Source organism: Nesoenas mayeri, assembly GCF_963082525.1.
Source record: "Nesoenas mayeri genome assembly, chromosome: 9".
Lineage (NCBI taxonomy): Eukaryota > Metazoa > Chordata > Aves > Columbiformes > Columbidae > Nesoenas > Nesoenas mayeri.
In genome coordinates, this window is record NC_137557.1 from 13,502,052 (window position 1) to 13,525,327 (window position 23,276).

At 46.4% G+C, this 23,276-nt stretch overlaps 2 protein-coding genes across 9 annotated transcripts in view; one reads left to right on the forward strand and one right to left on the reverse strand.

The window, feature by feature from the left end:
- The window catches only part of LOC308043676 (D-beta-hydroxybutyrate dehydrogenase, mitochondrial-like), a 21,730-nt gene extending 15,524 nt beyond the window's left edge, over window positions 1-6,206 (reverse strand). For 2 of the 4 annotated variants that reach the window (XR_013922529.1, XM_080349882.1), the window contains exons 1-2: window positions 3,085-3,262; window positions 2,168-2,278 (exon numbers count right to left, since the gene is read on the reverse strand). Coding sequence is in view for 3 of the 4 variants with exons in the window: in XM_080349882.1 (XP_080206008.1) it covers window positions 2,168-2,278; window positions 3,085-3,222 (249 nt within the window). In the remaining variant the exon portion in view is untranslated. Of the gene's footprint in view, window positions 1-2,167; window positions 2,279-3,084; window positions 3,263-5,218; window positions 5,399-6,067 lie in introns of those variants that run through there. The other 2 variants (XM_080349883.1, XM_080349884.1) reach the window with 2 other exon arrangements.
- BDH1 (3-hydroxybutyrate dehydrogenase 1) lies at window positions 4,748-22,257 on the forward strand. 5 transcript variants are annotated; one of them, XM_080349879.1, is made up of 7 exons: window positions 4,748-4,950; window positions 7,606-7,737; window positions 10,784-10,856; window positions 12,144-12,254; window positions 17,280-17,421; window positions 18,976-19,128; window positions 20,481-22,257. In XM_080349879.1, the coding sequence occupies exons 2-7, from the start codon at window positions 7,655-7,657 to the stop codon at window positions 20,948-20,950; spliced, it is 1,032 nt and encodes a 343-aa protein (XP_080206005.1). In that variant the 5' UTR covers window positions 4,748-4,950; window positions 7,606-7,654; the 3' UTR covers window positions 20,951-22,257. The 5 variants fall into 5 exon arrangements, with proteins under 5 accessions (XP_080206005.1, XP_080206003.1, XP_080206007.1 ...); XM_080349877.1 differs by lacking the exon at window positions 4,748-4,950 and adding an exon at window positions 6,220-6,343; XM_080349881.1 differs by lacking the exon at window positions 4,748-4,950 and adding an exon at window positions 6,220-6,343 and having other exon boundaries at window positions 10,784-10,838.
- The last annotated feature ends 1,019 nt before the right edge of the window (window positions 22,258-23,276 follow it).

Sequence of the window (23,276 nt, forward strand, 5' to 3'; positions counted from 1 at the left end):
GAACCTGCTCTATGACAACTGCCCCCATACCTGCTCTGACCCTGCAGTGAACCTCCAGGCAGTCACTTTTCTCTCATGACAGAACTTTCCTTGCATTTATCACCAGCAGTTACATGTACATGGCCAGTTACCACGGGGCAGCTGCATTTCCAGCCACACCACGTGCACTCCTTCACTTATCAGCAATAACCACAAGTGACCTGACCCAACAGCTCCCTGCCTTCACTGATGGTTCCAGCTGCTGTTGGATCCACCATCCTTTTCTGCAGCCACTATGTGTTCCTTTTCTCAGAGCAGTCCACTCCAGATTTATAACCATTTTCATCCCAAGCACAATCTACCACTAGATTTTCAGTAAGCTCCTGCATATCAATTTTTAAATTCCTAGGCTACAATCTCCCTCAACCAACATAAGGCTGTCCCATGAGAATGCTCCCTGTCCCAAGAACTGTAGAAAGCATTTGGCTGTATTAGTTTTCATGAGCTATCCAGATAACTAAGCTACTACCAGACCCAGACCTTCAGATGCACCTAACAGCAGATAAAGCAACATTGACAATCTAGGAGGGGGGGGAAACCCCAAAAAATAAGACAACAACCCAGGAGTTAAATCCTAGGACACTAAGTCCAGGTGTCCTGAAAACTGATTAACACACAAAACAAGAAAAATCACATTCTCCCATTCTCTGCCCCTTCAGGGTGCTCAGTCAATCTCCTGAAAGTCACCTGCAAATCAACTATGATTGCTGATGAATTTTCCACTACCACACAGAATATAAGTCCTGAACCATGAAAGTTTCGGCTCAGAGTAAGAAGCTGCCAGGCCAGACCAGAGGGGATGCTGAGAGCTGCCCAGCCATTCTGGCACAGGTAATGATCTGTGACCAACAAGTATTTTTTGGCTGGCTTCAGCTGGCTTCAATTGGAGCTTGGCCCTCTCAGCTCCACACTAGGGTGCTTCCATCTGAACAGCCATTTCACACTACCCCATCTCCCCTTTCCTTTCTGTTCCCTACACCTGCTGCTCAGCAAAGTGAGTGCCTGACTTGCTATCACCACAGAGACAAGCATCCCAAAGCAGTGTATGACATGACTACTGAAGGATTTACAGAGCCTCCACATGGAAACTTCCAAATAGTGGCAATTTTCCAACAGGACTCTCTTGTTCTCAAGTTACACAATATGTCAGCTGACAATAACTTTCCCTTCTGGTGAAGAACATAACCTCCGCTGAGATCACATGGGCAACAAGGGTCACCTTTTCTTTGTTTGTTCTTGCCCTTCACACTACTCAAGAATCTGTGGTCATCAGTCCCTGAGAACCTGTGCCAAAATGACCATCTTCAAATAGAGAAACAAGTAAGTAAGAACTGATTTTGAACAATTCAGGTCAGCAATTACATGAGTTTTGACTATCAAAACAGCAAAAAAAAGCATAGTAAGGGTAAAAGCCCAGATAAAATGGAAGCGGAGCTGGCCTAGTTGATAAAGAGGATTATACAACATGGTTACCTGCAAAAGCTTGGACTGGGATGATGGGTCTGCAACCCCTTCTGCTTCAGTGTGCCTAAACTGATTTCTTACAACAAGTGTGCCCAACATAGGTGGCAGAAGGTGAGACCTACAGATGTCAGAAAGGTACTGAAATTTGTTTATTCAGCTATCCAGAAACTGAATAATTTCTACAGAAGCTGTAGAAACACAGTTGGAAGATACTTTGGAAACAGAACCTCGACAAGACAGGAGAGGCAGCTTGGAAATGAGTTTGAGGAGAGTGTCCCTAAAGAAAAGTGTCAGAATGAAAGACAGCAACAGAACTGCCAGAGAAGAGAGAAAGCCATGGTGCCATAGCAATCTTGGACTATCAGATTCATTGAGTGTGTTGCAATGCTGCTGAGAGGCTTCCAGCAGTGAACACTGCTCTGCTGTGCAAGCTGCTCTACACCCAGGCAGCTGACAGACAGTTCCTGCCCTAAGAAGCTCAGAATTATAGGACTGACAGGATGCAACAGGCAGATGAAGCAATGGAAGCTGTCATGATCCCTGCCCACTGCACTTCCCCCAGGTCTTGGACTATGGTAAATGAAGGCTTCAGATTAAGATGATGTTGCTTAAGGAGCATTTTTCCTACAAGCAGAGAAGAATTTTGATCAATATTACTACTCACCGCAAGCAAGCATCCAGCAAAAACAGTAAATCCCTTTGCATGGAGCTGTTTTGCCAAGGCATGTCCAAAACCTTTGTCACAGCCTGTTATCAGCACCGCCTTCCCTTCAGCCTGCGTGGGGAAAGACAGTGACAATCCCATCAGATCCTGCCGTGCTGCAGGCACCCCCAGCACCCAGTGACACAGCATGGGAGCAGCTTGCAGCCCTGCAGCCAGGGCCAGCCCGTGCTTGGGACGTGCAATTCCAGCTGCAAACCACAGTTGGCACATACCCGTTTGCATACTAACCTGACTGCAATCTAAACCAAACAGTTTCAGTGGAGCTTCTGCTGGGTCAACCAGCGTAAATGAGACAAGATTCCTGTGTAGTAATGTAAGCAGCTCCCAAATACTGTGAAATCTTAAATTTATTCCATTGCCAGTCTGCAGCAACTTGTGTTGCCTTGATACCCAAGCTAGAACAGTCACTCTTTCTTTCAAGTATCAGTGGCCATAACAGAACAGAAACATTTCAAAAGTAGTTAGTGACCTACCAGCTCACGAGCGTTACAAGAGCAGCACAGAAAATATCCAAATGACAGATTGTCACCTGCATGGACTGCACAGCAGCTCTTTTAGCTGCAGAGTGACTTTCTATGGTCTGTTACCACCTACTCCCACTCTATGTTGTGCTTTCCACGCTGTGTCTTGGCGTGCAGTAATGTGACTACAGGTTAGGATTTCCTCTGAAACACTGCAGTTTTCACAGGAAAAAATTATCAGATCCTACAGTTCTCTCCTACATTATTAACTTTTGACTGACAGATAAATTGAGAGAGAAGATTTGATACTCCATCTGGTATGCAACAACAGGCTTGTGATAGATCTGAAAATAGAATCCCAAATCCCAAAGAGAATCCTGTACAGAAACACTGTACCTTCACCCTCTTTCTTTGCTTGAAAGGCATCTCTCCCTTGCTCTTCCCACCACAGTTGTGGAGCAAAGAACTCCCAGAGCTGAGCCCAACTCCCAGGCACCCAGCTGCAGCGTGCATCCTGCTCCACACTGAAACCATGTCCCTGAGGCAATAACGTGATACAGCAATAAAGATCTAGATAACGCTGTAAGGAAGTGAGGTCACCGCCATCTCTGGGGACATATCTGCAACTAACATTCCCTGTTACTATATTAACCACAGCTGCAATATGAACACTCTTATTTCATACTACTTACACATGAATCGCACTGGCTTGTCCAGCCACTTTTTCAGACAGAAATGGGGCAACCACCAGTGCTCTCTGATCTCGTTTTGCTGACATGCGTGGTAGTGAAGCAGCAATAAGAAATAATTGCAGGGCGATAGCGATCAGAGCATTACTGCACAAGCTCAAGATATGCAGGCAGCAATAAGGAGCTACACCCTGTCCTGTCCCGTTCTAGTTTTCACACTGAAGTTATTGTTTTCAAAGGTGAGTCATGGACTGAAATCAAAATGAGAACAGACCAAAAGGCTACCCTGCATTCATCACACAAGCACCCACACTAACACTGATGCCTACACTCAGGCAAAGAGCACCCAGCTATAGGCTGGCTCTAGTAAAGCTCTGAAATTAGCTGCAGCTAAAGGACATACCATAAGTGAGAACTAAACATACTGTGTTCACTCTTAATCTAATTTACAGTGATACAACTCCAAGAATGACGAGGATCAAGTATGAACCAGATCACAGAATTTGCCAGGGTTACCTCCCACATTAATTCAGCAACCTGGCCCTTGGAGAAGAAAATATGTGACTCTTTTCTCTGCCTTAGCTCCCTGGACCCTTTGCTGCTGAATCCTGAAAACACAGAGCTCCTCAAATGGGCATAAATGAGCTGGAGATAAAGAATTGTGATCACTTCCAGAGCCCAAGACAGGCAAACAGAGACGATACCCAATCCTCAGCTATCATTAGCTTTCTCTATCATCTGGTCTAAAAAGGACACAGCTCAGCTGCAGGAAGTAAAAGCAAATGGCAGGCTAGGCAGCTGGTTTTATTTCTCAGGTTTAAAAAAAAAAATAAAACAACAAGGACAACAACAACAAACACCAACCCAAACACAAACAAACAAAAAGAAACCCAACAAACCAACCACCAAAATGCACACAAGGTTTAAAAATCCTCTTAGCTGTCTGTAATGGGGAGAAAAGTGAGGAACAACTTCCACTATGAAAAGGTTCCTGTGATTCATTGTTAATTATTTGCTATTACCCTAATTGCTGGTAATAAAAAGTGACTACAGCAGCATGATTTGTAACAGACTGAGGCCCCAGCAACACTAACGAGCGTGCAAAAACCCAAGCAATGTAACAGATCTCGCATCTGTAGCTGCCCCTGTCTTTGTGCCATGTCTGATGGACACAGAGCTTCCAGGATGAGAGCAGGGAGCGACCCCATTGCCAGCCAAAAATATTGTATCCCCAAAACTCCTCCCAACACAGAAAAGCCAGATCATCCTTATCTCCTGAGAGTCCCAAGATAAGGCCTAATGGGCCCCACGCCTGCAGTTTGATAAGGTCAGCCTGCAGCTTACAGTTTGACACAGTGCTGAGACAGACAGACAGGACTGGCTGCCACCTCTCTTGCTGGCACCACAGTGACCTTGATTAGCATTTAGAGGAACTTCATCTGCCTCACTCGCTGACCATCGTGCCGTGCTCTCAGGAGACAGCGCTTGGTGTACTGCGCTGCCAGGGCACCTGGGACTGTTCAGAGTGCAGTCACTTCTTGTGCTGGAGCAGCTGCTGTGGCACCTGGGCAGGGTAAGACTGTCTGTGTCCTCGCTGTGTGATCCACAGCACTGTAATACAGGTTCTACACAGCTCAAACAGCCCCAGCGAGGCAGCCCGATTTTAACCTGCAGCCAGCTCAGGTGCTCACACCTCACTAGCTTTTCCTACAGGGATACAATCACTTTGTTAAATAGTAGAACTTATTTTGCCCATGCAGGTGATCTCCCAAAATTATAAACAGTTATTGCAAAGGAGGGGAAGGAAAGACTCAGTCCCGCTACACAGTGTGGGAACCTACCATGCTTTCCTGGCCTTCATCCTCTTCCACTGTGTCACTTGTTTTCTGGATCCTGTTCCCTTTGGTAACCTCCCCTGACTATTTGCTTGTTATCAAACAGATTAATTTGAAGATGAGAGCAGTTAAACAGTAAACTTTCTGTGTTCCTTATTTCCCGGGTCAGGAAGTTGAGGTTTTAAATCCCAGGAAAAGGAACTGAAATATTCACCCAAGGGAAGGTATTTTTCTCAGGTGGGAGAGGGATGGGGAATGTCAGAGGAGCAGAGTTGACGGAAGAGTGAAGCAGGAGGCTGCAGACAGGCTTATGTGGCTGTTTCAGAGGGCACGGCCGAGCTCGAAGCCCTGCAGCAAAATCTCATTCCCTGGCAGGTTCTTCCTGGTGCCTCTAGAAACGTTGTTGGAGCGTGAGCAAGGGCTCAGCTAACTCCAATCCAGCCAAAGAGCCCCAAACATTATGTGTTATTTTAAAAAACATATAAAAGAGATTGGTTGTGCGATTCTGATCCATTCACAGGGCTTTTATTCTTACACTCGCTTCTGAACTCAGACTATCAGAACAAAACCCACGTCCCCGCTGTTTCCCGAACCCACGGACCACGGCGGGTTCTGCAAGGCAGCAGGTGGCCGCACGGCAGCCAGCCCGGCGCTCTCGTCCCGGGCAGCGCCGGTCCGGGCAGCGCCCGCGCGGCCTCACCGCTCCCGCCACAGGCGCGAGGCCCGCGGTTCAACTGCCGCCGGCAGCAGGAGCGGGGCTGAGGCCGCGGACACCATTTTGGGCCCCCGGGGAGCCTCCCCCTGGCGAGCCCCAGACGGGGCCGAAGCCCCCCGGCCCCTCGCCGCGGTACTCACGGGCAGGGCGCGGCGGGCCCGCCGCGGCAGGAGGAGGAGGAGGCCGCGGCCCAGGCGCCGCCCGCCGCCCGTCAGCAGCAGCGCGGCGCCCAGCGCCAGCAGCAGCGTGGCAGCGGCCTGCATCGCCACAACCTATCGCCGCCGTCTGCCGCCGCCACCACCCGCGCCCGCCCCGGCCCTTCCCCCGGCCCGCCCCCCGCCGCGCCCCGGCAGCCGGGGGCACCGGCCCAGCCTCATTCAAACGGCAGCAGCGCCTGCCAGTCCTGCCGGCTCCAGGTAACGTGGGGTGACCCGTTGCCGCCGCCTCGGGGCCTCCGCGGGAGGTGTGGGGGGAGGCGAGCCGGGAGGGGTCTAGGCGGCAGCGGCGGCCCGGGCTGTGGGCCGCCCGCAGACCGGTCCTGCCCGCGGGGAGGGGGCGATCCGGGCGGGGCGGGGAGCGGGGGGCGCTGGCACAGCCCCTACGCGGCCTCCGCCCTCAGCCCGCCCCACGCTGACCGCGCGCGGGGGGCCGCGGGCTTCCCCGTGCCCCCGCGGGGCCGCCACGCACTCGTACGCCCTTGGCGAGCGCGGGAGCCCGTTCCCGGCCGCGGGAGCCGCGCCCCTGCGTGGGGCCGGGCCGGCAGGCCCTGCCCGGGGAAGGCCCGTCCCCTCGTGACAAAATTCCTCACAAAAAACTGCGTGGGCAGCCACCGAGCTCTCGAATTGGATCCAAACCGCTGAATTTCTGAGGGTTACCGGAGGCTGGCAGTCCCTCTGAGCCCAGACCTCTCTCTTCCGAGCTCGGTGCCCCCGCACTGCTCTTTTTGTGCTAATTTCACTCGAGGCCTGTTTCCCTGCAGGCCCTGAAGCTGCCGCAGCAGCAGCCCGGCCTTCGGCAGAGCTGCAAATGAGCCTTAACGGTTAGATACTGCTTTTCTGTGTCAGTAAAAGAGGGTGTGCATTGAGCTGGGGAGATGTGTTTTGTGAGCTCGATTGGTTTTATCCAAGATGAATACGATTTAAATTTCTGTACGTAACTCTTGTTCTTGAGCTGTTTTCACCCCATAGTGAGTTTAATGATCATTCCCTGTGCATAGTCCAGCATCACCAGCTACTTAATTACAAAGAAATGTATTTTTAACCACATGGCTGTACTGGCTGTAAAGCCCAAGGATTGCTTTGGGAACATATAACATCACCTGTGACTTGAAGTTATATTTTGGTTTAAAATTACTTCGTATAGCGCAGTTGAAATAACATATTCCATGTAAGTACCTCAATTTTTAGCTGTTTCGGAGAATACAGGTAAAAATTCATTAAAGGAGAAATTGACATTTTCTTTAAATACCTGCCTGCTTGTCAGTTTGCTTCTAATCTTTTTCTTTATTTAAAAGCATCTTGAGGTGGTTGAAGGTTGAGCTGTTTGTCTCAGTGTGAGGGACTGCAAGGGGGAAAGATGAGTTCCTTTGGACTTTATTTTTCATGTTGAAATAGATGGAGTCAGCACGACTTACAAAATAATTGAGCAACTAAAACAGAGGTACTATCTTGTATTGCAGATCTTCAGGAGAACAGTCTTGCTGTTGGTAGAGTGTGTTAACTGAAAACATGTTGGCTACTAAGCTGTCCAGGCCCCTCCTGAACTTCGCTGTGAAAGCCCTGAATTTCAAGGACCCAGGCAATGGCTTCAGGTAAGTAATTTGGTAGAGAAGAAGAAAGAGTGAGATCTTGAGTAAAACACACGTTGAGGGTTCATTTGACTTCAGTGGCACAGTTTATTTACACAATCACTCCATGGTTGAGGTTAGAAGGGACCTCTGGGGATCATCTGGTCCCACCAGCTGCTCAAGCAGGGCCTCCTAGAGCTGGTTGCCCAGGACTATGTCCAAGTGGCTTTTGAATATCTCCAAGGATGGAGACTGCAATCTGCTTGGGCAGCCTGTGCCAGTGCTCAGTCCTTGAGCTGAGCACAGAGGAGATGACTCTGTATACAAGGAGGAGCTGGCAACATGTTGTTGGGTTTTTTTACACTTGGACAATCAATTGCACTCAAAAGAGTGCTGAGTAGAGCCTTAATTCATTGTCAAGCAAGGATTTATTCCTGAATATCAGCAAGTAGGCCTTGCCAGGTACAGTCATATATTTCTATGACTTCATTAGAGCAGCAATTAATCACATGAAATAAGAAGGTTGAGAGGGAGCGTTTTAGTGAGAAATGAAGGTGGGCTGAGTTATGAAGCTGGGTTTTTTTGAACATGAACAGAAAAATGCCTATGTAATTCTAATTCCAAGCTCTGAAAAAAAACCAACAACTTTTCTATTGATATATAAAAGGACTTTAATAGTCCAAATTCAGAGCAAGCTGAGTGCTTTCACTGGCTTTGCTTTAGAGCAGGGTTCCCAAACAATGGTTTGTGTACCACTAATTCTACATAAGCCATTTAAAAGTGGCTCATGACCTGCTAAGCAAGAACTGCCACCTCCAGTGTTGTTCTACTGCTGTTGATAGTGGTGTTCAGCACCATCACTGTCAAGGATGGCTGCTGTAACAGGGAGTTGTAGAGACCCAAGACAGCTAAGCTGTTAGAGATCCTATGCAAACAGACGTAGGCCTTTTATCTCTTATTTACTCCACACACACCAAAGCTGCATCAGCAGGAATCTGCTGTAGCCTTAAAAATACAAATTAATGCTTTATTAACTTGAGAAAAGAATTTTCAGCATACTCTTTTCTTCTTTGTTTTGCTTACAGTATATTTATGCTTTGTGCATTTTGTACTCAGGGTAAAAATGTGTTGCGTTTTTTGAAGTACATACAAGCTACTAAACCTGAAATCCAGCTGTTCATCTGAAAGTCAGTGTTGTCCTTATACAGATGTCTTAATTCCTTGAGGTAGCCTTTATATACTTGACTCTTCAAGCTGAAGACCTTCTTTTTTGGTGTAACTGAACAAAAGTGAATGCATGGTTACAAGCACAAATTCAGTTGGAGGACCATCTGTGCATTTTTATAGTCTCAGTTGTGGTCTCTAGAATTCAGTCATGCAGAATGACAAAAATGGCTCATGATACATTAGTGTACTGTGAGGGGGCTGACATTGCATACGTATCGTAGCTGTTTCCTCTGACATTCCTGCTGATCAGCAGCCGGTATCTATTTTATGCCCTTGCCTTCTGGTCAAGGTGGGCAGAATGCCAAGCAGTTATTCTCTAGAGGTGTCTGTGCACAGAGTGCTGCAGATCAGTGCTCTGCAGTGAAGTAACAGGACCCAGGCATGACACTGAAAAATAAAAATCAAGTTCATGCAACTAAAACAGAAGGTATTAACATTTTTGTGTACTTTGAAACAAACCAAGAAGCTTATTCTTGAGATGAAAGTTCCAAGCCAGGATTGCAGGTCTGTGATGTTAACACAGACTTCACCTGGGTACTGACCTTTGCAGCAGTTGAATTGACTGTAGCTATTTCAAGAGCTGATTGGGCTTGTGGCACTCAGAGAATAAATATCTAAACTGTTGCAGTAAGGTGAGTGGACACCATTGCCTGAATATAAATTGGCTTCTTTCCATCTCGTTCACAGCTTCTGCCCTAGCAGACCTTTTCCAGCCTTGTTTTCCCAAGATGCAGCTTAGAGGCCAGAGCGTCTGCAGGTTGCTGTTCAGTGTAGCACAGGTCAAGGTCACCCTGGGAGTGTCTATGATGTCTGAGCAGGGGATAATTGTGAATGATTATGCAAATTTACTTAGAAGACAGAAGAGCAGCCTGGAAGATAAGCTCTGCTGAAGCATAGGTGTCATCAGAGGTGCCACAGGGTGGATGAAGTACAGCAAGTCTAGGGGAAGGCCAGAAGGCTCTGGGAGGGCACTCAGTGCCCCAAGTTAGAATGAAAAAGCTGATACAGTCCAGAGAGGTGGCTGGCAAGGACAGAGGCTGGTATCACTCTGGTGTGTTGTCTAGGCTCAGTTTTGATGAATGATGGCAAGATCTAAGACAGTGTGATGCTACTGGTAGCATAGCTTTTCTAAATAGAATGTCAGTTCCTGTTGCTTTGCTCTGCTCTTTGAGAACAAGGTTTGTCTTCCTGCGAGTCAGACATGCTGTGCAGAGGAGCTTCAGATCTGCATGCCAAGTATTGCTCTGAGACATAGTATCTCTTAGCTTAAACAGTTGCAAAGAGGGAATAGAAAGTCTGAGAGTATCTAATAGGTAGTGTCATTTAAGGTGACAGAAGGGTGGAGCTGTGTGTGAAAACCCTGAGATAGATCCAAGCAAATTCAACCTTGGGCAGGAAATCAGAGAAAATGCAGAATACTTTAATCAGACAAAGGAATAACTTTCCCTTCCCTAGCTTTGTGCAGATCTAAATGAGAGTGTTGTTGCTGTTGGAAGTGAAAGGACTGTAATGCCCATTTTGCGGATGGAAGCAGCTCTGTGCCACCAGACCAGGAACTATTTAGACCAGGAACTATTTTAGGATTCTTGGTATTATCCAAACAGCTTCTGCAGCTGGAAATAGCATGAAGGTCTTTGGAGAAATGAATTTTTCATACTGTAAAAAACACACAGGCTCAGACTAAGGAGAACTGTAGAACAGATTGTCTTCTCAAATGACAATCTATGTCATGTATGTAGGCAGCACTACATTCCTTTTCACGTGTATGGTGCAGCACCAGGGTATGGACAAGGTATTCCATGCCTGATTATTCTGTTGTGTGTGTTTGTTTGTTTTTTAACAGGCCTGTGGAGAGATTTTGTTTCCCTCTCTTGTCCCCACATGGCAGCCGCTCTTATGTAAGTGGAGTTGATCAGGTGAGTGTGATGATGGTTTCCAGCGACTAGTTCAGCTGAGCTGGGGTTTTAAAAATCCCTGAAGCCTGGTGACCAAATTCTTCTTTCTGATTTGCCAGAAAGTCTCCGAGCTGGACCTCTCCAGCATGCTCCACATTCTTTCCTAGCACAGAGCTTCCATTGACGTAGCACAGTACATGGTGCTAAGGTTGGAAATAAACAATCAGACTGATGGGTTTTTCTATTTTTGGAACTCAGTCAGCAGATGAAATCTTGCACCTTAGAGTGGAGAGAATTTGCGTGACAAATTCTTAGTAAAGCACTCTTTCTGGAGTGTGGCTGTGAAAAGAGACATAACTAAATCTCTGTGTCCTCACCTTTTGATCTGGAGCATGGCCATTGTCTTTAACCACCCTCTCTCTGAAGGTGCTGGTTTGCCAGAATCAGTGCCAGGCAAGGTAGAGGGGGGGTATTTACCTTCTTGCCTGTCTTGTGGCACAGAACTTGGCACTGTAACAGCACTGGAGCATGCACATCTTGCTCCATAACCCTGGGATAGGGTCCCAGAGGAATTCAGGTATGGCCCTTGCATCACTGCTGGGCTTCTAGTGCAACCCTGATCAGTACCTGGGTATGCTGGGGAAAGTAAAATTTCACTTTTGTTACAAGAGATGAGTTGGAATGATTTTCAATTATTACCTAATCCTACCCACAGCAGTACCTTGCTGCATGTGCACTTTTTGCTGCTGGAATGTCTGATAGACCATACAATTGTTAACATGGCACTTAACTGCTGCCCCTCTTTGGGACAGAAGAAGGGGTTTGGAGAAGGAAGGGGGTATGTTTCTATTTAAATTGTAAGTTGGAAAAATAAGAATACCAATAACCAAACAAAAAGACTGACCATGTAGTCTTAATTTCAAATATTAAACCCACTTGATTCTGCTGAGTTTTTGAAACCCTGCACTAGAGGGTTTATTTGCTAGAGAGAGAAATATGAGTGAGCAGTCAGTAAGGTTATCCTGTACCCTTTCTTCAGTCAAGCTATCTTTGCCATGCCTTACAGGCTGTATGGCACAGAAGAGTGGACTCCTCCCTGTTTTGAATGTATAGGAATAGTTCATACCGGAGTGAACTCAGTACGAAACCTTCATATCTTGTCTTCAGGAGGCACTGGGTGGCAGTAGCTGGCAAGGAGTGTGGGGAACAGACTGATTCTGGCCAAGGACATGGTTTTGTTCTGTGCATTGCAAATCACTGATTTCAAATACTCAACTCCAGTGTGTTTTGTTCTGTTTTGTTTTGCAGATTGGCAGCAAAGCTGTGCTTATAACAGGTTGTGACTCAGGGTTTGGATTTGCTTTGGCCCAACACCTACATGACAAAGGTTTCATCATTTACGCTGGCTGCCTGCAAAAGGTAGGGAAAACAAAAACTGTATTCTTCACCTGTGGCACATGCACAGATACATGGGAAATCCAATCTTCCCTCTCCGCTCTGCACAGCTTTCTGCTGAGGAGAGGGAGGGTGGTTGGTAGCCCAAAGGGAATGACACAGATGCTTGAATTTCATAGAGCATAACCTGGTCTAGACCAGAATAGGACTGAATGGTATCTAGGGAGGTTCTTATTTGAATCACAACATTGTGGTCTGTTCCATATCTAATGGACTGGAACCCCAAATCTAATTTTATAGGTTTATCTGTAAGCAAATTTTTGGGTAAGGTTGAGTCCAGACCTTTGGCCCTGTGCTCAGACTATACATATTTATGCAGGGTTTATTTTGATTGTGACATGGACCATGCCACCAGTGATTTTATGGCATGTGGTATGAGCATGTTTTTCTGTGTTCCTGAGTACAGTTGTATCTCAGTGTGTATTGAGGGTCTCCTGAAATCACTGTGAAGGTGACAGAGTTCTGCTGGTGCAGATGAGAGCAGAATCAGGCCACAAATAGCTTTGTGATGCAGTTGTGATACACTCTTCAGGAGTGCTCTGTAGGGCAGTCAGAGATGCCTGGTCATGCAGAACGGGAGAGAGCTTTACCTGCTCTCTCCTTAAGAAGCACTGCACTTTTTTAGCTGCATGGCCATTTCCCACAGAAAAAAACTCCTCGGGATATCTTGGGGTGAGTCTGTTAGTTTGATCCTGATCTTTTAGCTCACTCATCCCTAAAAACATATCTTGAATAGTTACATTATTTAAAGATAATTTGCCAGGTGTTTTGTAAATGTTATTAATACTATTTCTACTGTCAATTTTTCCATTATTACTAAATTTTGTTTAAATTACTAGTTTCCTTCTGCTGCATTTTTTCAAAAGAGAAGTTTGTGTTTTGATAGCTCTGTACCTTGTGGTGTCTCAGCTTTGGGTCAAGGGTTTATGTGTTAACCTGGGCTCCCTCTACAGGCTTTGCAGCAGAAAATGACACTTATAAATTTCTGGTTTTTAAAAGGTGTCAAGAAAAGAGAGGGTAGATGAGTACTTTTTTGGCAGATGTTCCTATTCAACTTTTGTAACTGAAGATCAATATTAGAGAGTATAAGAATGTTGCAGACTTAAAAAAGCCTGCCTCTTTGTTGACAGGAGCCAAAAATTTCAGAGCTGCAAAGTTACTTCAGCGTTTCACTTCCTCTGTCTGAGCTGCCAGAAAGACCTGATTTGCAGTGAGCATGTCTTTAACCGTCACTGAAACCTCCCTTCCATTTTGGTGTCTTCAGTACTCTTTCTACTGAATGCATGTTAGTGAAAAATCTTGGCCTCTGACAATTTTGGCATAAGCTGACATGCAGCAGCATGCCAGAACTCCTTTAGGCTTTGATCAATATTTATTTCCTTACCAAAAATCAGCAGAAAGCTATGCTGTGTCACTGTGTAATTAAATATTGCTTCTTTAGCTGGACTCATCCCATGTTCCAAAATCTGTGTGACTATGGTGAGACTGGTAACAGCAGCTGTCATCAGAAAAACACTAAAATGCCAAAGCTCCTTAGTTAACAGGTTGGTCTCCTATGTGTCTTCAGGCCATATACATTATGTACAACTAAAGCAACTCCAGGAGACTGAGTTGATTTCTCATTTTGCCACAGTTTTCACTAGGAAAACCATAAGCAGAATTCTGATCAGGCTGTAATTATTGCTGGTGCTGTTTTCAAGGGCAGAAAAAGCCTGTTTTGGTTTTAGATGTTGCATAGAAGTGGAGGTAGAAATGAGAAGGAACATCTTTTGCTTGGGTATATTTGACCTAGCCCTGACAGAGAGGAAATTACTCTGAAACTTCAGTTTTACTTTGATGGGACTGTTTTTCACAGCACACCTGCACATCAGAAACATACTTCAGTTTGGGAAGCCGTTGTGTCCTCTGGGTATGCATTGTTCTGAGGAACATCGCACCCTTGTTGCAGATTAAAAATGTGTGCAGTGCTGACTCTTCATCAGGAAAGCTTTCCTAGAGTGGCCAGATCCTGAGCCCCCAATGTATTTTTACTGAAGAAAACCTGAAAGAAATGTTTAGTCACAACTGAGGGGCCCAAAGATGGATCTGTGCTAACAACGTGCTATTTCACACACTATTTCTTCCTAACATTTTCACTGGTGAATATATTTATGTGAGCGTTGTGTTGATGCTTCATTGCCAAAAGACAGTGGTAGCCTGGATCCAATGAATGATCATGCTGCAGCTGTCTTATTTTTTCCTCTTTGGTTAATAGCTGGAGGAGCCAGCTGACCCAAGATGATGAAGGTATTTTTCCATCAGTATCTGTTACCAGTGGACATGTGATGTTTGTTATGGCTGTCAGGAGTGTGGTGGAACTCCTGTTTGCTTTGCTTTGTGTGCTCAGGCCTGCTGGGGCTTGCAGGGGGATGAGAAGGCAGAGGTTATTTGAGCAAGCCAGCATGCAGGCCAGTTACTGTAGAGCTCACCAAGAGTGCTCAGAACCACAGGGTGTTACGTACCACTTCAAGGACACACTGATAAAGATAGAAGGTGAAGCCTGTGGGCCCCAGAGAGTGACCATAGAAAGGGGAAGATGAGGCACTGGTGTGCCTTTCTCAGTATGCAAGAGCTGGGTCCTCTCGCCATTGGGACAGTGCACTCTGGCACTGATAGCAGAGATATACTGGTCTCTTGGCATAGGATGAGAAGGTCCTTCCACTGCTGTGTATGGGCCCAGGGGTTGTGGGACAGGCTGCATCCCATGTCAGGAGGGTGTGGCACAATCACAGGGTGTCTGACTTAACACCACCCATCTTCCCTTTCTGAAGAGCCAAGGGAACGGCCACATGAGTCTGGGGGAATGCCCAGAGTCCAAGTCTTGGCCAGGATCCCAGCCCCAGGGGTCCCTGTCCAAGCACCCAGGTACAAGTGGATGGAAGGGCGGCAGAGGTGTGTGCTTGCTGAGCCAACCCAGTAAGGGAGGAAGAAGAGGATGCTGTGAAAGTCCCAGTACACCTTACAAGGCCTCTGAGACTGGTGTGTTGCTGTGGCCTAGAGATTTTTCTAGCACCTCGCAGACCTGGGATTGAGGAAATAAACACCTTAGCCTTGCTGTTCTTCCTCTTTCCTTTAGCTATATCTGCTGTTCTCTCTTTCCTTTAGCTATATCTGCTGTTCTCAAGGGACTTGCATGCTTGCATTTGCTGATTTCCCGTTGGCATTCCCACACGTGCCACTTGTATGCTTTTCAATGCTCTGCCATACACACTGGCTTCGGCACGACAGTGCTTTTGAGTGAGCAGCAAACTTAGCACAAAACTATTTTTAGTCACTGTAAAAACAAACACCAGTAAGCTGTGCATGGGACTTGTAACTGCTCCATTTTGTGTGCAGTATGCTTCCATGTGAAGAGAGTGCAGTAGATGCCTTCTCTTAAGGACAAACGCTAACCACTATTAACAGTCTGCAGTGAAATAAGGAAGGGTAGAGAAAGACAGAGGAGATGTCAGGTACTTAAGTTAGTGAATTGTTCATGAGCACAGTGGGTAAGTTCAGAAATTAAATAAGTCAGGAGAAGGTATTTTGGAAGAGAGGTGCCACAGAGACAGGGGATATATGGCCTCCCTTTTGTGGTACTCAAAGTGTGTTGTCTGAGGGAACTCTCCTCCTGGGGCAAATGGGAAGCCTGGGTTCAGACTGCAGGGCCGAGCACTGTCTCATTGACAGCTGGCTGCTGGCAGTCTCTGACAGGGAGTGCCTGTGACTTGAACATGTTTAGAACAATGTAATGTCACTCAGCAGTCAGAAAACAGCTACCTATCCAAAAAAGCCTCATCTGTCAGGAATGAAGAGCACTCTGATACTTGCCTGCTGAGACTGACGCAGCGAGCGGGGCTACCTGGAGGGTGGAGTGGTGGGGGAAGGAGAGCTAGGCAGCTGTCAGATGATTCTGTGGGACATGCTGCGTGTCTAGCCTGTTAATGGGGAGTAAAAGACTTCTAGTGAGGGATGATACTGAGGGGACAGAGGGAGTCTCCTACAGTGAAGACAGAGATGTTCCCAAAAGTGATTATTTTCAGATCTAGACCTCACCACCCTCTAAAAAGTACCCTGGAGTGGCCAGCACAGTCTGGTGGCTTATAACGGTGGGAGCAATTCAGGGGTAGTCCCAAACTTGTATTAATATCCCATGCCTGTGTCCTGGAAGCACCATAGCCAGGGTCACTGCTGTGAAGGGACTAGCTCTGGGCATGGCAGCATTGTTGCTGGCTGCATGTGAAAAGTATCTCAGTGGCTGGCTACAGTTAATTGGTGGGGCTGTGGGTGGATATGTGTATAATGGGGGAATCTATTGTCTGAGCTGAGAAAAAAAGGAGTGGAGAAGGGAAATAGGAGTGAGAAAAAGCTCATGCGGGGAGACAGAGAGCAAGATGCTGGTATTACTAGCAGGCAAGATGGCCAGGCACTTGCTGATAGGACTCTGTAGCAGTCTGTTGAAGGCAGTAGGGAGGCTCCAGGCAGTGGGAGCTGTGTGCATAGATCAGCTGAAAGGAGAGAGCAGTGGGCAGGCAGTCCCTCTTTTAGGACTGTTGCTCCCAGAGCTGGCAACATGACTAAGAAGCATGTGCAATGTACATGTGCAGCCACTCAGTGGCTGTTTTATACCCTACCCCCACCAAGCTACTCGCTATGCCCCATATGCAAGACAGAGTGAGGACAGCACCACATTCCCACCCCTGCGGCATCTGGTTGCTTCCTTGGTGGTCGAAGCAGTTTGTACCAGCTGAATTGGTGGCAGGGCTCATGGTCGGATGGAGATGCTCGAGGAATGGTGTTCTGCAGGAGCAACCCTGTCTGTTCCCCTTCCTCTTAGAGCTGCAGGACTGTCCTGATTATTCTGTGACTGCCCTGTGCACTTTCTTTTGCTTGATTTCATGGTTGCTATGCATTTGATATTCCACACAAGGTTTTTGTCCAGATTCAAACCAGCGCTTTGTTCCCACCTAGGACAAGGGAGAGGGTGGGTCCAAGGATTTGGACAACATGAACAGTGATCGAATGAGAACTCTCCAGCTCAATGTCTGTGACAGCAAAGAAGTTGACCGGGCGGTAGAGCATGTCAATAGAACCTTGCAGGACCCAGAGAAAGGTAGGTGCATGCAACAGGCTCTGAGTTCACATAGGTGGCAGGAGCTCCCTCAGCTGGGCTCTGAGAGCATTTTCAGAGCATATTTCAAAAGCTGAGCATATGATTGAAGGGCACGAAGCTTGGAGGAGCAGCAGTGTAGAGCAAATGTCCTGCTAAAATGTGCCGTATCAGAAAGCAGCTTCTCACTTAACACAGCATCTACAAAGAAAACTGCTTTTTTTCTCCACTAGCTCCTACAGACACATCAACAGAAATCAAGGCCCTGGAATTAGTGCTTTATTCCTGTGACCTGAAGTTATGTGACTCCCTTTATGTTGTAAAACCTGGCCAGTGCCAAAGATTGGGGATTAGCAATGGAAATGTCACCCCAAAACTTTCAAAAGGCAAAGGAAATTGAGAGATTTTCCAAAGTATTTATGACAAAGCCAGCTGAGTATCATTAATGCCATTGCAGATATTACCATATACATATTACATATACCATATGATGGATTTCAGAGTTATGGGGTAGCTCTAACTGACTTTGTCAGCCTGCCTACCTCATTCTGCAAAGGTGATGACAGCAAATTCTGTTCCAGTACTGTGAAAATCCCCAGTTGTTCAAGCATTCCTGAAACATTTCCACCCTTCAATGAACTGCATTTTTCCCCTAAAGAACATCCACACTTCAACACATAAAGATTGTTTAAAAGCAGAACAACCAGTAAAGTTATGGTTTGGATTTTGCATAAACTAGTTTATTTTATTTGTATTTAATTTTTATATATGGATCTTCTGTAAATTAAGTTTTCTAGTTCTCAAGCACAGGGTGAGATGAAGTTGCCTTTTCTGAGCTGCTTCTGAGAACACAGGTCTGGACACAGTCAGTCAACAGATAACAGTGAGTTTTTCTAAACAGCAGACAGAAGCCATCCCAGACCTTCCTTAGTCTGTTTCCTGTGAAACTAAAATATTATATGAAGTGACTTTATTTTATTCCAAATTCCTTTTTAATCTTTCTTTTCATTGCCAAATGACTTGGTAACTTCAGTTGTTCCCATCTTGTTTGCAGCAGAATAAAAGGGAGAAGCTGTGGCATGTGTTCCCACCCATGTCTGCTCATGCCCACATCCCCCTTCCCAGCATTGCAGACATTCTAGTTCTTATAGTGACACAAGGGATTTCATTTTGAAATAATTTTTTGTTTCTTACAAGGTCTCTCCTATTATTATTTGAATTTAGATACTATATCTTGCTTCTTTTAAAAATAATAATGGATAAAAACAGAATGGCAAGGAGAACAGCTTAGTCAAGGCTGAAGTCCTATGCTGTCTCAGAACATCCTGGGAAGCATTGTAGCTACAGTGTTGAGCCATAAAGACACATCCTGATGGCGGTTATATTTGCTCAGGAGACTGAAGTTCACTGTGGATTCTCTTCTGTCTGGCTTTCGTCAATGCAAGTTGTAATGAAAAGCTCTGTTACATGGTTCAATAATCTGTCAGCAAGGCCTTTTCCAAGCTGCTCTCGCTAGTCCCACAGAGGGAGAGCTTTGTGCTTGATTTTGTCTTCTAGGGCTCTGGGGGCTGGTTAACAATGCTGGGATCTCCACATTTGGGGAAGTCGAGTTCACCAGCATGGACACCTACATGGAGGTAGCTGAAGTGAACCTGTGGGGGACTGTACGAACCACCAAGGCTTTCCTCCCACTCATCCGAAGGTCAAAGGGTAAGTGATCTACTCCTGACTGTCCTCTTTGGAGCAGGCCCCTCATCCTGCCCCATGTCTTGCTGTGTTAGAGGCCGAAAGGTCTGTTATACTTCTCACTGTACCACGGGCCACCTTTGTACTCTTACAGACAGGATGGGACCCACAGCATAAACAAAAATGACAGTTTTACTGACTGGTCTGAGTTACACAGCAAAGCAGCAGTCTTGAAAACCAGTTATTTTTTCTCTTTCCCATCTGTGCTGTCTTTTCCTGCAACATCCTATGCAAGATCTAATCTATCATACTTTCTTTTACCTGTTCAGAAGCTGCAGCTCACCATAAATTCCAGTGCCAGGAGCAATCCTCCCCTCTGTACAAACACCAGCTGTGCCAGTGCTGCAGAGTGGGCAGCAGCAGTGTCCTATGATGTGCTTCTTGCAGGGCAGTTGTCGGCTGTGCGCTGTGTTACTTTGGGTGCTTGTAATGTATGAGAGGTGGGGTTTGTACAGCAAAGGAACACAGACTTGGAGCTTGCATGGGTCTCAGCATAAAGGGACAAAAGCTTTCCTGTACTGGGGCCAACTACCTGACTAAATGAGAATATTTTTTACTCTTGAGGTATCTGGAGACATTAACAATGTTTTCCTGTGTTGCAGATCTGGGCTGTGTGTGGCCCAGGTAGCATTTCTTCCACCATGGAAGGTTATCCACTTCTGTGGTCAAACTTTTTAACACAACTCAGCAATGAGCACTGATAGGAGGTACAGAGAACTGCAGCCTCGGATTAGACTGCAGCATCCACAGTCCCCTACCAGCACTCTCCTCAGCCAAAATGCATGGCTTCTGGAGAGGAGAAAGGCCCCATCTCTGTGCCTGGAGCCACAATCCAGCTGTCGCACAGGAAAGGGTGCAGAGACTTAGACTGCTCTGCCTGTTTGTGGTGTAGGAGCAATCCATTCCCTTTTAAGAGGGAGATACTATAAGCCACCATTGGGCCCCTGGATTTTGTACCTTTGACTAATGAATAAACAAGCTCAGCCTTGGTGCTGGAGGCCTTCTTTGCTGCTGCTTCCTCTTGTCTGTGCTCAGCCCTGATTCCTGCTGAGCAATCCTGTTTCCCACTGCACAGGCTCTGTCTAGCCTCTTCTGTGCTCCCTGTAGCACTGAGCTTTGGGAGCACAAGTGATGGGCTTGTTCTCCTGCCTGAAGGCTGTTGCGTAGGACAGCAATGCTGAGCTAGAGCCACTGGCAGGTCTGCCAGGCAGCCCTCACAGGTGTGCAATGGATGTTCAGGGCTCTGGGTGGTGTGTGTCAGGTGTCAGCCTTGGATGAGGTACCGCAGCTCAGCTGTGTCTCTGGGTTCTGCCTAGGTCGTGTGGTGAACATCAGTAGCATGATGGGCCGGATGGGCAGCCCTGCCCGGTCACCCTACTGCATCACCAAGTTTGGTGTGGAAGCCTTCTCAGACTGCCTGCGGTATGAAATGCAGCCCCAGGGGGTGACGGTCAGCATTGTGGAGCCTGGTAACTTCATAGCTGCCACCAACCTGTACAGTCCTGAGCGAATCAAAGCCATAGCTGACAAAATGTGGGACGAGCTCCCTGAGATAGTGCGCAAAGACTATGGCAGGAAGTACTTTGATGAGCAAGTCAGCAAGATGGAGACGTACTGCAACAGCGGCTCAACAGACACCTCGCCAGTCATCGAAAGTGTCGCCCATGCGCTCATGTCCACGACCCCCTACACCCGCTACCACCCCATGGATTACTACTGGTGGCTGCGGATGCAGATCATGACACATATGCCTGCTGCCATCTCAGATCGGCTCTATGTCTATTGAGGCCTCACACTCCTGGACTACCCAGGTGGGAAATCTGTTTTAAAGAGAGCAATGTACACATTTCCCATTAGTCCTTTTAAAATTTTTCTAACCTCATTTCAGAGTACTGTATTTTAGCTCTAAAGGGTTCATTTAAACATCTGACATAACATAAAGGGAGTAATTTGCGAGGGATGCTTCCTATGCAGGAGTACATTACGTCTCTGCAGGGACATTGATTCCTTGCTATTTATTTCATGTAATCCTTTTTCTTTTTTTTGTTTTTTTCACCCCAAGTGTCAATTTAAAATAATTTAAACTGCAATTGCTCTGAAGTGTTTTCAGGATGATTTCTGCTCATGGCTGAACACAATCTTCACAATTCCTGCCTAGGATGCAGCCTTCATACCATAAAAGAAAGGCCCTCCATGCTGTAATGGTAAACCACCACCTCCTGATGACAAAGACCGTCCAACAGGCCTTTCCAGGCCTGATCACAGTAGCCTATGGCAGAGCAGAGACTTCTTTAATTTGGGGATCAGAACTCAAAATGCTGGAGGTGCTGAAACTGAGCAACTGACCCTGTCCCTTTCTCTCTTAGACTTATATTGATGAAACCTTAGAGAAAAGGAACCAGTCTGCATTTCTTGCATGCTTTCTTGCAAAGGAGTTCAACAATCCAGGGACTCAATCCTGCAGACCTCTCCCACAGGAGTTTCTTACTCGTATGAGCATTCCCATGAGTGTGAGCAGCTTTACACACAGGACTACTTAGTTTGGAGAGTAGTTTTACTCCGACTCCTATCATTTTTGAGGATCACCACTGGGCAAGGGGAGACAGAGAGGGTTATAGGCACACCAGTGAACGCTGTTCTTGCCGGGGACCTCAGAGTTACACCCAAGTATTTGTCCAGCACCTTGCACAGAGGGGCCTTAGCCTTGACCAGGGCCTACAGGCACTATTGTGGTGCAGATGGTGGTAACAATAAGAATTTTCATTGAAGGAGTCACTCAGCTGAAATAAATCTAACATGACATAAATCTAACATCCATAACAGTAAAGAGCAGTTTCATTTCCATTATGGTTGTTTACATCTTTGAGAAACATTTGTTTTGTACTGTAAGAAAACAAAAGGAAAAAAAAAAAGCGTAGGAAAACCTTTCATGGAGAATGCGGAAAGAGTTAATTTTTTTAAGCTCGAAAGCCAAAAATAAAAAGTGATTAACCATTGTTAGTGAAGTTAAAAAAAAGAGATCTCACATGTTCTAGTAACATACCATGTCATGATCAAACTCCTTCAGCTTAATAAATGTATACATGAATGGTAACAAAATTCAGAGGCTCCTTCTCTTTATTTTTTAAATATTTAAGGTGAAAAGCTCATATCCTTTAGTGGTGTTGGTTTTATTTTTAATTTGGTGAGGTACATGCCTGTTACGCATACACATTGCATTCAGAGGCTGATGTGCAATCTGGGGTCTGACATGCCTGTGCTGGATAGTGCAGGACTTCGGTATGAGTACCAGATGTATTTTATGTTTTGCAGTGAATGCACCTAACCCTGGACTCCATGTATTCACAGCTCTTAAACCTGTGTCTGTACAGCACTCCCATGTATTACAAAGGATTATTCCCAGGGAGAAGGAAGAGAAAATGAGCTTTGACAAGCAAGGGGGATGGCAGTGATTGGGGCACACAGCAGGTCACTGACAGACCCCAAATACAGCCCTGGGGGAGACTTGCTGGCTTCCAGACCTTCCTGATCTTCCCCAAAGTCCTAGCAGTGGTAGCTGTATCTTGTGGTGTGGGGCATATTGTCTCATTTTCCAATATGTGGACTTCTCTCAGGGACAGAACATAAGAGTACGAAGCTCAAGAGACACAGCAGGCACAGGGACTAACCTGCAAGGCAGAGCAAAACAACTGGATAACAATGTTTGCTGCAGATGACACAGGAGAAAGAGAAAAGCCTTTACAAAGAATGTTCTTGTAGTCTAAAAATTTAGCCCCGAGATGCTAAGTAGCACAAAATGCTTGCTCCCAATTTTACACGTGCTGCTGGGTTTTAATACAGACATCAATGAAGTCAGATATGGAAAAGACTGAGCATGCAACAGAGCAATCTGAGAGACCCCTGAGAGCAAATGTAACAGAACCACAGTCATTCCCAGCCAGAAAGATAAAGCTGAACAGAGATAACTGTGCTCATGTCTGCACAGTGTCTCTTCTGGAGCCTTCTGAACTCTTGCATGAGGTGCCCATAGGGAGCTCTGAAGCTGTGCCACCATTCTGGGGCTGCAGATGTGACAGTGCCACTGCCACAGGGGACCATGTGGGCACACCTGA

Excerpts from the sequence above, each read along its gene's own strand:
- BDH1 (XM_080349879.1), top strand. The coding sequence starts at position 7,655 with ATGTTGGCTACTAAGCTGTCCAGGCCCCTCCTGAACTTCGCTGTGAAA. Across the intron at positions 7,738-10,783 it reads GACCCAGGCAATGGCTTCAG|GCCTGTGGAGAGATTTTGTT; the intron begins GTAAGTAATTTG and ends GTTTTTTAACAG. Across the intron at positions 10,857-12,143 it reads ATGTAAGTGGAGTTGATCAG|ATTGGCAGCAAAGCTGTGCT; the intron begins GTGAGTGTGATG and ends TTTGTTTTGCAG.